This window comes from Bufo gargarizans, chromosome 3 (genome assembly GCF_014858855.1).
Source record: "Bufo gargarizans isolate SCDJY-AF-19 chromosome 3, ASM1485885v1, whole genome shotgun sequence".
NCBI lineage: Eukaryota > Metazoa > Chordata > Amphibia > Anura > Bufonidae > Bufo > Bufo gargarizans.
The window spans coordinates 172,350,416-172,366,674 of NC_058082.1; the positions used below are offsets into that span (position 1 = coordinate 172,350,416).

The following is a 16,259-nucleotide window of genomic DNA, read 5'->3' on the forward strand; positions in this document are numbered from 1 at the left end:
TGAGGGACTCGAACCTGCAGATGGTGCTCTGGCTGAGGGAGCCCACCCCTGGGATCTTCAGGTTGGCCAGGGCAGAGCCCACGTCCGCCTGGGTCACCCCCAGCTTGATCCTCCTCTGTTTAAAGCGCTCGGCAAAGGCTTCCAGCTCCCGGGGGTCAGTCTCAGAATCACAGATGGAGGCCAGGCCTGCCGCCGCCCCCACGGCCGAGGCCATCTGCCCACCGGGTCCATGATGAGCAGCGGCCACCAGCCCCTGGTGCTGCAGGGCGGTGGTCATGTTCATGGCCACCTGGTGGGAGAGATGGCTCAGGCCGTGCATGTGGCTGTGAGGATGGGCTGAGGTGGAGATCAGTCCGCCATTACCTCCGCCGCCGCCACCACCTCCCCCTCCACCTCCTCCACCACCCCCGACCCCATCATGTCCAGCACTGGCCATCAGGCTGAGGGACGGGGAAGTGACATGGTCCAGCAGGTCTCCGGGCTCCAGCGCCTGGTGGTGGTGATGATGATGGTGGTGATGGTGGTGGCCAAGAGGCATGGAGGAGTTGGAGGAGCATGGCACGCTGCTCATGGTATGGTAGGTGGCATCAGGCTTGTAGGGGTGATTCTTGCTCTGGGACACTGCAATATCCACGGCCGCCAATGCTTCGGCCCGGGCCAGGAGGGTCTCATCCAGGCTGGCGAAGATGTTACTCTGCAGCTGGAGACAGAAAGGAGAAGGTGTTGTAACATGGAGCCAAGAAGGGTGCACAACAACAAGCCCAAAAAACTTAATAGAAGAAGTCGCCAGATACAATGAAGGCGACTCCAAGCCCAGCTTAGAGGATGAGGCCATTCATACATCAAGCTTCTGCCCTCATCTCCAAGACAAAGCAAAGACGTGGAGCAGGCAAGAAGAGAGGAAAAGTTTCAGACTTTTTATAAAAACCTTAGTATGTAAGGCTGTATATAGTACAGAATTCTAGGTATAGATGATAACAAGACACAAATATTATATCTATATATATCTATATCTATATCTATATATATATATATGTGTGTGTGTGTGTGTGTGTGTGTGAAATGATATAAACACACATATATACATAAAAAGTGTATGTGAAATAAAACACATCCTTGTCACATAATTTCACATATATTTGGCATATGTCATATAATATATATATATATATATATATATATATATATATATATAACATTTGTGTATGTGAAATAATATAGTACACATTCTTGTCATATATATATAGAGAGAGAGAGAGAGAGCGAGAGAGAATTTCAAATATATATGATATATGCCATATGTAAATACATATCCATGTCACACACACATATGTATATATATTATATATATGTATGTAAAATTATATAAACACACACATATATATATATATATATATATATATATATATATGTGTGTATGTGAAATATTATAAGTACACATCTATGTCACACACACATATAATATATGCTATATGCATGTGAAATAATGCTGACATCCTTGTCACTTATTATAAACGTCCATGTCACACATATATGACATAAACCATATGTAAGTGACTATATATATATATATATATATATATATATATGTGGAATATTATAAGTACACATCCATGTCACAGACACATATATATATAATATATAACATATGTATGTGAAATAACGCTGACATCCTTGTCACTTATTATAAACGTCCATGTCACACATATAATATGACATAAACCATATATATATATATAATATATGTGTATGTGAAATAATCTAAGTACACATCCTTGTCACAGACACATACATATATAAATATAACATATGTATGTGAAATAATGATGACTTGTCACTGATTATAAACGTCCATGTCACAGATGAACATGAAGCCATGTGTGACATATATGTCATATCCTTCATGTACATGTAGCATAGCGAGAGGGACGCAGCAGCCCATGGTAGGATCCTGGCCTACTTACCGGTGGGGTTGGCAGGCATGCCCTTCTGATCGCCTCGGAGCTGGAGTGCAGGGACGTGTACTTGTGCTCAGGTAAGCTCGGGTGCATGGCAAAGTGAGGCTGCTTGCTGTTCATGGACATCATCTTGGAAGAATTGCATGGAATCCCGAAGTGCTCTGAAAGTGAGGGGAGAAAGTGCGGCGCGGAGGCTGCTGCGGCCAGGTCCTGCGCTGACCACCACAGCAGTCAGTGTGCTCCTCAGCCTCCGCTCGCACTTATCTGTCTGCTCGATCCCACGACTGGGATGAGCTGCTCCTTACACCTGAGCCCCACATCTCGCCACAGCTCCAGCCGCTCTCTGCTATCGCGAGACTCCAGGCTTGACACTCATCAGCTGGCTGGGGGCTTGTCGGGTGGGCGGTGCTGGGGGGCTGCTCCTCAGCAGAGAGCAGAGCAGGTGCAGCACCTGGAAGGAGCCTCCACTGGTGTTGTGTCCCAGGGTCCATTACATCACAGAGGAGAGCATTCCTCTCATATACACACAGGAGGATTAAAGCGAATACGTTCTGTTATAGCCTGTATTAGTCTTGGGTTTTATCTGCTTTTATTTCTACATCCTAATTGAAAACTAAATGACATCTGATGGGACTCCCACTGGAAGACTGACTGCAGCCTGCTTCAGCAGCAGAAGGGTTAATAGGCAGCAGCGCATCTAGTACTCACTGCTGAGGTGTCCAACAGATCTCAGGGGGCAACCTCCATCTGCAAAGCAGGACCCAGAGCAAGTGCCTATCAGGTGTGCACAGGGCCCACCTCATCCTCCTCACCCCATGGGCACAGGCACATTGGTATCAGGCCCACCTCATCCTCCTCACCCCATGGGCACAGGCACATTGGTATCAGGCCCACCTCATCCTCCACACCATATGGGCACAGGCGCATTGGTATCAGGCTAACCTCATCCTCCTCACCCCATGGGCACAGGCACATTGGTATCAGGCACACCTCATCCTCCTCACCCCATGGGCATAGGCACATTGGTATCAGGCTAACCTCATCCTCCTCACCCCATGGGCACAGGCACATTGGTATCAGGCACACCTCATCCTCCTCACCCCATGGGCATAGGCACATTGGTATCAGGCTAACCTCATCCTCCTCACCCCATGGGCACAGGCACATTGGTATTAGGCCCACCTCATCCTCCTCACCCTATGGACACAGGCACATTGATAATAAGCACAACTCATCCTCCTCACCCCATGGGCACAGGGACATTGATATTAGGCACAGCTCATCCTCCTCACCCCATGGGCACAGGCACATTGGTATCAGGCTAACCTCATCCTCCTCACCCCATGGGCACAGGCACATTGGTATCAGGCACACCTCATCCTCCTCACCCCATGGGCACAGTCACATTGGTATCAGGCTAACCTCATCCTCCTCACCCCATGGGCACAGGCACATTGGTATTAGGCACAACTCATCCTCCTCACCCTATGGACACAGGCACATTGATAATAAGCACAACTCATCCTCCTCACCCCATGGGCACAGGAACATTGATATTAGGCACACCCCATCCTCCTCACCCCATGGGCAGAGGCACATTGATATTAAGCACACCTCATCTTGCTGACAGCATGGACACAGGCACATTGATATTAGGCACACTTCCTTCTCCTCACCCCATGGACACAGGCACATTGATATTAGGCACAGCTGATCCTGCTGACCCCATGGACATAGGCACATTGATATTAGGCACACCTCATCCTCCTCACCCCATGGACACAGGCACGTTGATATTAAGCACAGCTCATCCTCCTCACCCCATGGGCACAGGCACATTGATATTAGGCACACCTCATCCTCCTCACCCCACGGGCAGAGGCACATTGATATTAGGCACAGCTGATCCTGCTGACCCCATGGACACAGGCGCATTGATATTAGGCACACCTCATCCTCCTCACCCCATGGGCAGAGGCACATTGATATTAAGCACTCCTCATCCTGCTGACCCCAGCCATGGACACAGGCACATTGGTATTAGGCACGCCTCATCCTCCTCACCCCATGGGCACAGGCACATTGATATTAGGCACGCCTCATCCTCCTCACCCCATGGGCACAGGCACATTGGCATTAGGCACAGATGATCCTGCTGACCCCAGCCATGGACACAGGCACATTGGTATTAGGCACACATCATCCTCCTCACCCCATGGGCAGAGGCACATTGATATTAAGCACGCCTCATCCTCCTCACCCCATGGGCAGAGGCTCATTGATATTAAGCACGCCTCCTCCTTCTCACCCCATGGGCAGAGGCACATTGATATTAGGCACGCCTCATCCTCCTCACCCCATGGGTAGAGGCACATTGATATAAGGCACACCTCATCCTGCTGACCCCAGCCATGGACACAAGCACATTGGTATTAGGCACGCCTCATCCTCCTCACCCCATGGGCACAGGCACATTGATTTTAGGCACACCTCATCCTCCTCACCCCATGGGCACAGGCACATTGATATTAGGCACACTTCCTTCTCCTCACCCCATGGACACAGGCACATTGATATTAGGCACAGCTGATCCTGCTGACCCCATGGACATAGGCACATTGATATTAGGCACACTTCATCCTCCTCACCCCATGGACACAGGCACGTTGATATTAAGCACAGCTCATCCTCCTCACCCCATGGGCACAGGCACATTGATATTAGGCACACCTCATCCTCCTCACCCCACGGGCAGAGGCACATTGATATTAGGCACACCTCATCCTCCTCACCCCATGGGCAGAGGCACATTGGTATTAGGCACAGCTGATCCTGCTGACCCCATGGACACAGGCGCATTGATATTAGGCACACCTCATCCTCCTCACCCCATGGGCAGAGGCACATTGATATTAAGCACTCCTCATCCTGCTGACCCCAGCCATGGGCACAGGCACATTGATATTAGGCACGCCTCATCCTCCTCACCCCATGGGCACAGGCACATTGGCATTAGGCACAGATGATCCTGCTGACCCCAGCCATGGACACAGGCACATTGGTATTAGGCACACCTCATCCTCCTCACCCCATGGGCAGAGGCACATTGATATTAAGCACGCCTCATCCTCCTCACCCCATGGGCACAGGCACATTGATATTAAGCACGCCTCCTCCTTCTCACCCCATGGGCAGAGGCACATTGATATTAGGCACGCCTCATCCTCCTCACCCCATGGGTAGAGGCACATTGATATAAGGCACACCTCATCCTGCTGACCCCAGCCATGGACACAAGCACATTGGTATTAGGCACGCCTCATCCTCCTCACCCCATGGGCACAGGCACATTGATTTTAGGCACACCTCATCCTCCTCACCCCATGGGCACAGGCACATTGATATGAAGCACACCTCATCTTGCTGACCCCAGCCATGGACACAGGCACATTGATATTAAGCACTCCTCATCCTCCTCACCCCATGGGCAGAGTCACATTGATATTAAAGCACTCCTCATCCTGCTGACCCCAGCCATGGACACAGGCACATTGGTATTAGGCACGCCTCATCCTCCTCACCCCATGGGCACAGGCACATTGGCATTAGGCACAGCTGATCCTGCTGACCCCATGGACAGTGCTAGCAGGCAGGCACAGCTTGTCCTTGCAGTCGGGCTTCCGCCACTCACTGGGATTCTCAGCCCTAGCAGAGAAGACAAGGAGAAGACGCCATTCATTATCTTATCTCTGGGGATGCATACATGAAACTTTAAATCACATGGGCACTGGCTAGAAACCAAGCAATTCCTAGACATCACCATATTACATTTGGTCATTGATGGATGATGATAATAATAGGTTTACATACAACTTTACCACCCAGATGACAACTCAATAATTGCATAGAGTTATATGGCTGCATCTAGGCGATTGTGGAGGTGGGTACGTAATTGGCATTTGAAAGGTAAAGGTCTTGGCACTTGTGCAGGCTGACACAGTGCCACATAAAACCTAATTTCAAAGAGAATACGAAATGTAAGGAAGTCAGTGGTAAAGTGATGTCTGCTGGGAGAAGGATTAGGGGAAATTTGATCTGCAAGACCTCCTTGTGAAGAAAATGTAATGTAGAATAAAGAACCCTCAGGATGGTGTAATTGCCAGCAAACAACTATCAAATAAATTGCCTTTATGGCACATTCCAGAGCACTAATTACTTTTCAGACATCTCTCTGGCCCATCAACATCCCTATGAATGCACTTGCTACTTCATCACACAGGACATAAAAGCTTCTGAAAATCACATTTTACTTAGGCTTCTTTCACACAACCGTATGGCTTTTTCAGTGTTTTGCGGTCCGTTTTTTCACTGATCTGTTGTTCTGTTTTTTGTTTCCGTTTCTGTTCTGTTTTCCGTATGGCATATACAGTATACAGTAATTACATAGAAAAAATTGGGCTGGGCATAACATTTTCAATAGATGGTTCTGCAAAAACGGAACGGATACGGAACACATACGGATGAATTTTCATATGTGTTCCGTTTTTGTTGCGGACCCATTGACTTGAATGGAGCCACGGGACGTGACGTGCGGGCTATAATAGGACATGTTCTATCTTTCAACGGAACGGAAAAACGGAAACGGAATGCATACAGAGTACATTCCGTTATTTTTTGTGTGGAACCATTGAAATGAATGGTTCCGTATAAGGCACGTATACGGAACGCAAAAAGCAGCCCATAAACGAAAAAAAAAAAAACAGTTGTGTGAAAGAGGCCTTAGGCCTCCTGCACATGAGCATATGGCTTTTTCAGTGTTTTGCGGTCTGTTTTTCCTGGATCCGTTGTTCTGTTTTTTGTTTCCGTTGTGTTTCCGTTTCTGTTCCGTTTTTCCATATGGCATATACAGTAATTACATAGAAAAAATTGGGCTGGGCATAACATTTTCATTAGATGGTTCCGCAAAAACGGAACGGATACGGAAGACATACGGATGGATTTTCATATGTGTTCTGTTTTTTTTGCTGACCCATTGACTTGAATAGAGCCACGGAACGTGATTTGCAGGCTATGATAGGACATGTTCTATCTTTCAACGGAACGGAAAAGGAATCCATACAGAGTACATTCAGGTTTTTTTTTTGCAGAACCATTGAAATTAATGGTTCCGTATACGGCCCGTATATGGAACGCAAAAAACGGCCCGTAAACGGAAAAAAAAAAACGGTCGTGTGAAAGAGGCCTTAGACTGTACAATTACACACGCACCTTGATAGTGATAGGTGTGCACATAGAGATGAGCGAAAACGTGTTTCCAATGCAGTCGAATTGCCCATCAGATTTGACTCAGTCCGAATACATTTGTTCCAAATCGAAGGTGCCCTGAAAAGTTGTGAATAACGCTCTGAGTTCTCCTAGGACTGTACCTAACCCCTTTCAAGCTCTTTAACATGAAGACAGCATCGGTAATGTCAAAGTGACAGTGACATATTGTATATGGCTAGGGGTAAATGAATGGTAGCTGGAGGCGGTTTAAAATGTCAGATTTTGTTCAATTAGAAAACGGACCAAAACATGGTCCTTTTTGGTGGCAGATGCCTTCTTCTCTGTCTTCTGATCTGGTGGCCGCTGATCTGAGTGAGCTGCGCAGGACGAATCACAAACGTTTGGGATCTTTTGGAAAATTTTCAGCTCATTCGATCAGTGTAGAATTGATTTGCTCATCTCTAGTTTTATACTTTACAATCAGAACTTTCTGCTTTCTTCTCCTGAAATGACCTACAGGTGGATGAGCAGAAAGTATTTTCATGTCCAAGCCAGGGCTTTCCTGACATCAGCAAAGACTTGCTAATTACTTGTGTACAAACTGCAATTATTTCCTTTACTGCCAAAGTGTACAAAGTTGTCAAATTAAAAATTGAAAGCCTTGTTATTCCCTGGAACATTCACTGATGGAACAAGGACAGATGATTGACTTATGAGCATGCTGCTAAGGAGCTTTCTCCTTTTGCTATAGTAATTGGAGGATGACAGCAATGAGGAGTGCCCGCTCTCACGCCAATGAATGTGCACATCACAGTGTGGGCACTTTGCCATATCTTTTTAGATTTGTAATAAATTACCATGTATACATATGGAGAGGACTTCCCTCTTGAACGAAATCTACCCCAATTTTTGTTCCACTGTAGCCTACCTATGTACGAAGGGGGCAGGAAAAATAGTTGCCTTGTCATGTAACACATTGCCCTGATTTATTATAAAATTTTAACGAAATCATACATATTTTAGCAGCCTTTAATCACTGCATGAAAATTTAATTCATGAACTGTAGCGCGTTTAAATAAATGAAGTGTTAATTCATTAGGATTAATTAATTTGTTAAAGGATTGTGCGCAAGGTTAAGGTGGAAGAAAACTCTTTTGTTAGTTTGGTGACTTAATAATGAGGTTTAGTTAGCAGTAAAAGGCTGGAGCAGAGAGTGAGGACAAGCATGGGGCCATTGAGGCCACAACACGGCAGGAATACAATCTTCATAGTATAGAAATGTAACTGAAGGACACAAAGCTCTTGTATGGCCAGACGCAGCCGGCAGCAGAAGGGTTAAGACGTCCATTAACCCCATCAGATGTTGGCTGCTGCTGATTAGGGCCACTTCAGTGTGAATAGGATCAAATAATTCAGTAGCATTCTCTAGGGAATTGAGGCTTGTATATCCAGTACCTCTCGTATGGATAATGAGGTTACACCACATAAAATCCAGGCAAGGGTCATCGGATTAGGCCACAGGCAGAGCACGTTTTATTTAGGTAATCAGCGAAGATGAAAGGAATGGGACTCCTCTGAGGTATTTCGACCGACCTTCATTACTGTTCATAATTAAGAGATGCAACCGAATCAGTTCAATCAGGTGTTCATAACATGCCGCCACCTATCATAGCAAGCACATAATACAAGGGGCACGCTGAACTCATTGGGAGGATTGTAGGGTTTAGCATAGATGTTCTGCAAGTGATGGCCACTTACAGTAACCCTGGACTGCTGTACATGGTGGAGGGTCCCCAGTTTGTACTTCTACCTGCTCAGTACTTGGGTGACAGCAGCGACGGCAAATCTACCAGGCATAGCAGCTGCTATGGGGCCTAATAACTAAGGGGGGCATCTCCACTCTGCGCAGTTATGGGTAATGGAAGAGTGAATTTTGTTACACATTATTTCTGTGCTGTGACATCACTGATTTATTTCTGTACATCACCATGCCTTTTATCATACTATTGTGAGCGTTATTGCTGTACTGTGACATCACTGCTGTATTGTGACATCACTGATTTATTTCCGTACATCACCATGCCTTTTATCATACTAGTGTGAGCGTTATTGCTGTACTGTGACATCACCATGCCTTTTATCATACTAGTCTGAGCGTTATTGCTGTACTGTGACATCACCATGCCTTTTATCATACTAGTGTGAGCGTTATTGCTGTACTGTGACATCACCATGCCTTTTATCATACTAGTCTGAGCGTTATTGCTGTACTGTGACATCACTGCTGTACTATGACATCACCATGCCTTTTATCATACTAGTCTGAGCGTTATTGCTGTACTGTGACATCACTGCTGTACTGTGACATCACCATGCCTTTTATCATATTAGTGTGAGCGTTATTGCTGTACTGTGACATCACTGCTGTACTGTGACATCACCATGCCTTTTATCATACTAGTGTGAGCGTTATTGCTGTACTGTGACATCACCATGCCTTTTATCATACTAGTGTGAGCGTTATTGCTGTACTGTGACATCACCATGCCTTTTATCATATTAGTGTGAGCGTTATTGCTGTACTGTGACATCACTGCTGTACTATGACATCACCATGCCTTTTATCATACTAGTCTGAGCGTTATTGCTGTACTGTGACATCACTGCTGTACTGTGACATCACCATGCCTTTTATCATACTAGTGTGAGCGTTATTGCTGCACTGTGACATCAGCATGCCTTTTATCATATTAGTGTGAGCGTTATTGCTGTACTGTGACATCACTGCTGTACTATGACATCACCATGCCTTTTATCATACTAGTCTGAGCGTTATTGCTGTACTGTGACATCACTGCTGTACTGTGACATCACCATGCCTTTTATCATATTAGTGTGAGCGTTATTGCTGTACTGTGACATCACTGCTGTACTGTGACATCACCATGCCTTTTATCATACTAGTGTGAGCGTTATTGCTGTACTGTGACATCACTGCTGTACTGTGACATCACCATGCCTTTTCTCATACTAGTGTGAGCGTTATTGCTGTACTGTGACATCACTGCTGTACTGTGACATCAACAAGGCTTTTTGTCATACTAGTGTGAGCGTTATTGCTGTACTGTGACATCACTGCTGTACTGTGACATCACCATGCCTTTTATCATACAATTGTGAGCGTTATTGCTGTACTGTGACATCAGCATGCCTTTTATCATACTAGTGTGAGCGTTATTGCGGTACTGTGACATCACTGCTGTACTGTGACATCACCATGCCTTTTATCATACTACTGTGAGCGTTATTGCTGAACTGTGACATCACCATGCCTTTTATCATACTATTGTGAGCGTTATTGCTGTACTGTGACATCACTGCTGTACTATGACATCACCATGCCTTTTATCATACTAGTGTGAGCGTTATTGCTGTACTGTGACATCACTGCTGTACTGTGACATCACCATGCCTTTTATCATACTAGTGTGAGCGTTATTGCGGTACTGTGACATCACTGCTGTACTGTGACATCACATTATCCACGTGCTTCTCATGTTCTGACCTTTTCTTGAAGGTGGTCATGGTGGAGTGGAGCTCCATTCCAAGTTTTCCTAGGAGGCCCCATAGGTCTGGATTTAGAGCTCTTCACTCGCTCTAATCACATAAATGAACTCGCTCGTTCTTATGTCTATCTTCTGGGGACTTAGATAACAGTTCCAGGCTGGCAAATGGAAATATAAAAGATGATTATAGGACAATGAGCATCCTGATTGTGCATTTAGTGAGAGATTTACAAGGTTCCTCTGATGAGACATTGACATTTCCCTGATTAATTAAACCGCCTTCCCTAAGATGAACTGTTTTCCTATAAACATTTACAACTTCAACAACCATGTTTTATAACCTAATTATTCTCCCTCTCTTTAGTAGTGAGGAGCGAGACCTGCTCATGCTGGGTATGCCTGTATATATTTATATCTTTCACACTTTTAGTTCAGTATTAGGTGACGTGTTCTATTACCTTATATTAACAATTACTGTAACCTCCCTTAAATCTTTACCCATGTGTTTGAAGGTGCATTTCAGGCAGAGCTCCATCCAGCTGCTGCACAGGCTCCGCACATACAGGTGCTGGAGAATTCTATTAGGAATTCTTCCATTTACAAATCTGCGCTATCACCGCTTACTGTTTGTCAATATGCCACTCAGAAACACAGTTAACATTTCACACTCCCCCGACTCATTTACATGACAGAGGAGCAGATGCTGCACTCGCTACTTTTTATGAGCTGAAGCAGAACCAGCACTGTCACATACACCAGCCACATACGCCTAGCTCACTGATCTGGTGGCAGTACAGGCACACCTCCACCGACCTGCAGAAAAAGAGAGTACTGATCCTGACATGATGAAGAGCAACAAAAACATTTCAGAAAGTGGGAACACACAACAGGGGTCATTTACAAAGACCGCCTTTTTATGCTGCTCTTACCCCTTTTGCACTGACTTTGCTGGCGGAAGATGAGCCAAATTTATGACGAGGCGTTATAATCTAGGCGCACCGTGCACCTGGCAGTTAAACTAGGCCAGCGGGAGTAATTTTTCGCCAATTGTTATGTGTGTTTCCAGGCGTAAATGCTGGTATATTTGTCGGGGCCAAAGTCTCATCCCTGTCACTCGTGTCGAGTGTGACGCAAAAATGCCCATACTACAAAATATTGTCAAGCGGACGTTTAGTCACGAAAAGGGGTCATACGGCAAAAATTGGCATGAAAATGTTCGCACATGAACCCCAATGTTCTCCCCAGCTCATTATAGAGCAAAGACTGAACTGCATTTTAATGGATCCCGAATAATCCTGACAGACCTCATTGACTTATAACGGGGTCTGATAGATTTGGCAGAATTCTGGTATTTTTGATGGCAAGAACAGCACTGCAGACTGCTGTAATCTTGTCCTCAAAACTATCAGGACCCTTGATAGAAAGAGCTTAATAAAGATCTAAGGCTGTTTTCAGACTTTCTTTTATGTCATATGTCTTGTTAAAAAATTAAAGAAAAAAGATTGGAGGATTCAATTCACTTTAATTGCGTAATTTTCTACAAGTTCAGCCAGGCTCATTTTGTGTAAAAGATCCAAAAAAAGCTTTATACATATTAAATAAGTATAAAGGGACACTTCCTTCTGAAAGGGGTATTTTTTACTTAATATTCATAGAATTTACTTTCTACTATACTATACCAATAAATATCAAATACAAAGCATTGCCATTTTTAGCAGTCAGCTCAGAGATAAAACTCCTGTATAGATGAGTAACCCATTGTTTAGTTTACTGCTGGGAGGGGAAGGTGTTATTTGTTAGTAAAATAGTTGATTAGTAGAATTGGGATGACAGTATGACAGCTGTCTTGTTCTCTTGATAGGCCTAGGCTCCCACAGAAGAGCACTGCACTGATCAGTGCTTTAATTGAGTTATTCATCTCCTTCGCTCTCTGGCCACAGTGAATGGCCGGACTGTCAAAGTCAAGCAACTCTGTCATGCTAAGAGTCGACACAAAGGAAGAAGTTAAAGAGCCAGGACAGCATGTAGAATACATGAAGTGACTCCAATAAATTATATCTGGAAAACCATCTACTTATTATTTTGTAAAAAAAAACAAAAAAAAAACCAAACAATCATGTATATGTGGGGAAGAAATTTGACGATAGTGTTGCAATTACAAAAGGGAAATAAACAGCAACAATGTTAGTGTGAACTATTAAGCTGTATGAATATATTCTTCTGCATCAGTTTTATCGCTGTACCCCATATAGCTCCGCCCCTGAGGTTCACATGTCTGAGAAAATATTTCAGTGTGGCCTCGTCTTTTTCCTAAACAATAAAATAGTGCAGTGTAGTAGATTACTTACATTAGTGTTGTCTAACCTACTGCTATTGTGTAGGCAATTTACCAAGACTGTAACTATGATTTATTCTATGTAAAAATGGTCTGTAATTGAAGCCATGCCATTGCACTGCTCATGAGCAATTCTTCTAAGGTGGAGTCGAGCTCGGACCCCTCTTACAAGTGATCTCCTTTCGTACAACAAAAGTTAAATATTTTTCACACCTGCAGTTAACAAGCAATACCATTCCATTTTGTGGCTAGTTTTGAAAGAGACATTTCTGGTGGTTGGTGTTTTTCTTTAATACTGTGTTCTGTACTACAGAAAGACTGAAGAGGTTAAGTATAATTAAAATATTCAAATAAATCAGTAAGGGCTTCACATCTGAGTTGGAGGCTCCAAGTCGCGCTTGCAGGTAAGGACCTAGGGTGCACACAGAGTCTTGGAAACTTGCATTTGTTAATTGACTATAGTAGGTCATTTTCACTAATTATGGAAATCTCACAATGACAACCACTGTCCAATATTTCCTAATGACAAGGCGCTGTCTATGAGCCAATTAGACTTACTAATCATTTGCATCTATCTTCTTCCTTGATCCCAAACTCCTGCTCCCAAATAAATGATTTCTCATGTGCTGTACCCAGATTCTGGAATACACTACTTGCAGAATAAAGCAATCTTCTGTTACAAAACCTCTTAAAGGGATTGTCCTGAATATGAAAAACATGGCTACTTTCTTCCAAAAAACAGTGCCGCACCTGTCCACAGGCTGTGCACAATATAGAAACTCAGCTGCATTTACTTCAATGGAGCTCAGCTGCAATACCCCACAGCCTATGGACATGTAGGGTGCGCTTACACTCTCTGCCCCCCTGTGCATTCCTGGGGTGAGTGCAGATGAAGACTGAGGGACTGTCTTGCTTCAAATCAACGACATGCGGCTGATACACTAGCCTTTTACCTGTTGTATCACTTACCTTTAAATTACAATCTTTCAGGATGGGTTCCATCTTTATTTTCTGTTTTTAACTGATCCGGAAATCGTTTCATTGACATTTGCCAATTCCCTGAAGTCTGTAAAAAATTGTTTGGTTGTGTTTTGCCAAAGGCAAAATGTCAGTTTTCTCATCCAAAAACACAAACCAAGGGAAACCGAAGTGGTGAAACACGGATCCGTATTTCAGTTTCCATTGTCTGATTCAGGAGAAAAGCTACTTTGTAATAGGAAATCTGACTTAGGGCTCATGCACACGGTTGTGTGCATAAGCCCTTAACGAAAGGTAGGCCAAGCGATTTATTTTTTCAGATTTGCTCATCTAGCTGGAAATAGAACAAAAATATCCAAATATGAACAGAGAAGATCTCTTTTCTAATAAACATTGGTTCCTGCATGGGTGTAATAAATTGTAGGTAACATTTATATTGGATCGCCCCAACCCACTGCAATAAGATACCGGTATGTTCAACCACATTACAGGTCCTTGCAACAGTCTGCAAACCTTAAAGGGTCCCTAAGTTTTCAGAAAACTGTTCATCATAGAGACATATCAAAGGTTTTGATTGGTGGTGGTCCAAGTACTGAGCCCCCAACGAATTGCTAGAACGAGGTGAGAGAGGCACTCGCATATTGCGCTCTCTCCTCGCTGCAGGAGATGGAAGCAAAACTTTCTATTGAGTCTCCTGTAGCGAGAGGAGTGCACTGTATGTGAGCACTTCTCTCTCCTCGTTCTAGCAATCAGTGGGGTCTCAGCACTCCATCAAAACCTTTAAAGTGGACCTGTCACCTTTCCTGACATGCCTTTTAATAGCTCCATGCATTCCCCATGTAATAACAATTCTGGAGCATCTGTTCTTATGGCTCTATGTTGTGCCATTCCTTTATTATTTCTACCAGAAGCTATGAATGAATTGCTAGCAGTCTGCAGTAAGGGTACATTGGGGTGTTAACCAGTTGGGGATGTGTCCCTGCACAGTCTCACTATATCCAGCTAGTGCTGCCATTGTCAGACTGTGCAGGTACACCCCCTAACTGGTTAGACCCCCCTAATCGGCAGGGGTCCCGGGTGTCGGACCACCCCCGATCAGATGCCGATGATCTATCCAGAGGATAGATCATCAGTTTAAACAAAGTGCAGAACCCCTTTATTTTTGCTGTGCAGTCCCAGTTCATTCACAGCGGTCATATGGCGTGAATAAAGCCTAATGAAGATGAAATCACATTTCATTCTGAACCCTTGACATTTTCATTTTTGGTTTTATGTGTACTCTAGGCAGGATCGACTTTCTAATGTGGATGGCAGTCTCCAAAAGGTTTGATTCTTTGTTCCATGAGAAGACCTCTCTGGCAGGAACTTGTTCCTTTGTAGAAAAAACATGGGTAGCTTGTCGAAGCTGAGCGTATGTATTTATGGTGGAGTCGGGAGGAATAGTTGTCCACCGACAGCTACCTCAAATGTTTCGGTGCAATGATTATCGAGCAGAGGGAGCAGTTTTGGTCCAGTCATACATACAACAGCTCCAGTTATGGCCAATTTCACTGTTAGAAACACAATTCAGGAAGGGCAATGTGCATTCATTACAGTCTTCGCGAACATTGACCATCTCTTCATTAGCTAGACGTGATATAAAAAGTACAATGGTTCTTGTAATCACAAGGGAACGTAATGAGGACAAGATGCATGAGGGAGCATTTAGCACCATTTAGTGGTGTAAAGAGGCTCAGATTTTAGGCCAGGTGCAAACCTAAACAATGACGGAAAATCATTAGCTTGGTAAACAGAACCTATGGTCTCCTGAGTTCATCTCTAATACTGTACCTAACAGCATCATTTAGAAGCCAGCCACACATCTCTCCACTTTCTAATGAATTTCTCTGCCCTCAGCAGGGGCTCTTTTTCTCGCTGCTCAATTAAAGATCTGCCTTGTGTTCCTTTTTCTCATCCAGCTAGGACCTTCAGCTCTTCTATTGTCATTCTGATTCCATTGTGGCTTTGAGGACAGACAGACTTGGCAGTGCCTGATACTATAAAACATTGAAGAGCCGAGTTATAAAAATGCCATCATTTGGAGTAAAGTAATGACTGCAAATATATTCACAAACAAATATCATCGGAGCTTGATTTGGCAAATCAATTTAATTATGT

At 44.3% G+C, this 16,259-nt stretch overlaps 1 protein-coding gene across 2 annotated transcripts in view; it reads right to left on the bottom strand.

Annotated features, from left to right (window-relative positions):
- The window catches only part of POU4F1 (POU class 4 homeobox 1), a 2,401-nt gene extending 314 nt beyond the window's left edge, over positions 1-2,087 (bottom strand). Inside the window, exons 1-3 of one of the 2 annotated variants that reach the window (XM_044287557.1) lie at positions 1,965-2,087; positions 403-700; positions 1-363 (exon numbers count right to left, since the gene is read on the bottom strand). The exon at positions 1-363 is cut by the window's left edge and continues 314 nt beyond it. In XM_044287557.1, the coding sequence (XP_044143492.1) occupies positions 1-363; positions 403-700; positions 1,965-2,087 (784 nt within the window). Of the gene's footprint in view, positions 701-1,964 lie in introns of both variants that reach the window. The other variant, XM_044287556.1, reaches the window with a different exon arrangement.
- Between the last annotated feature and the right edge of the window lie 14,172 nt (positions 2,088-16,259).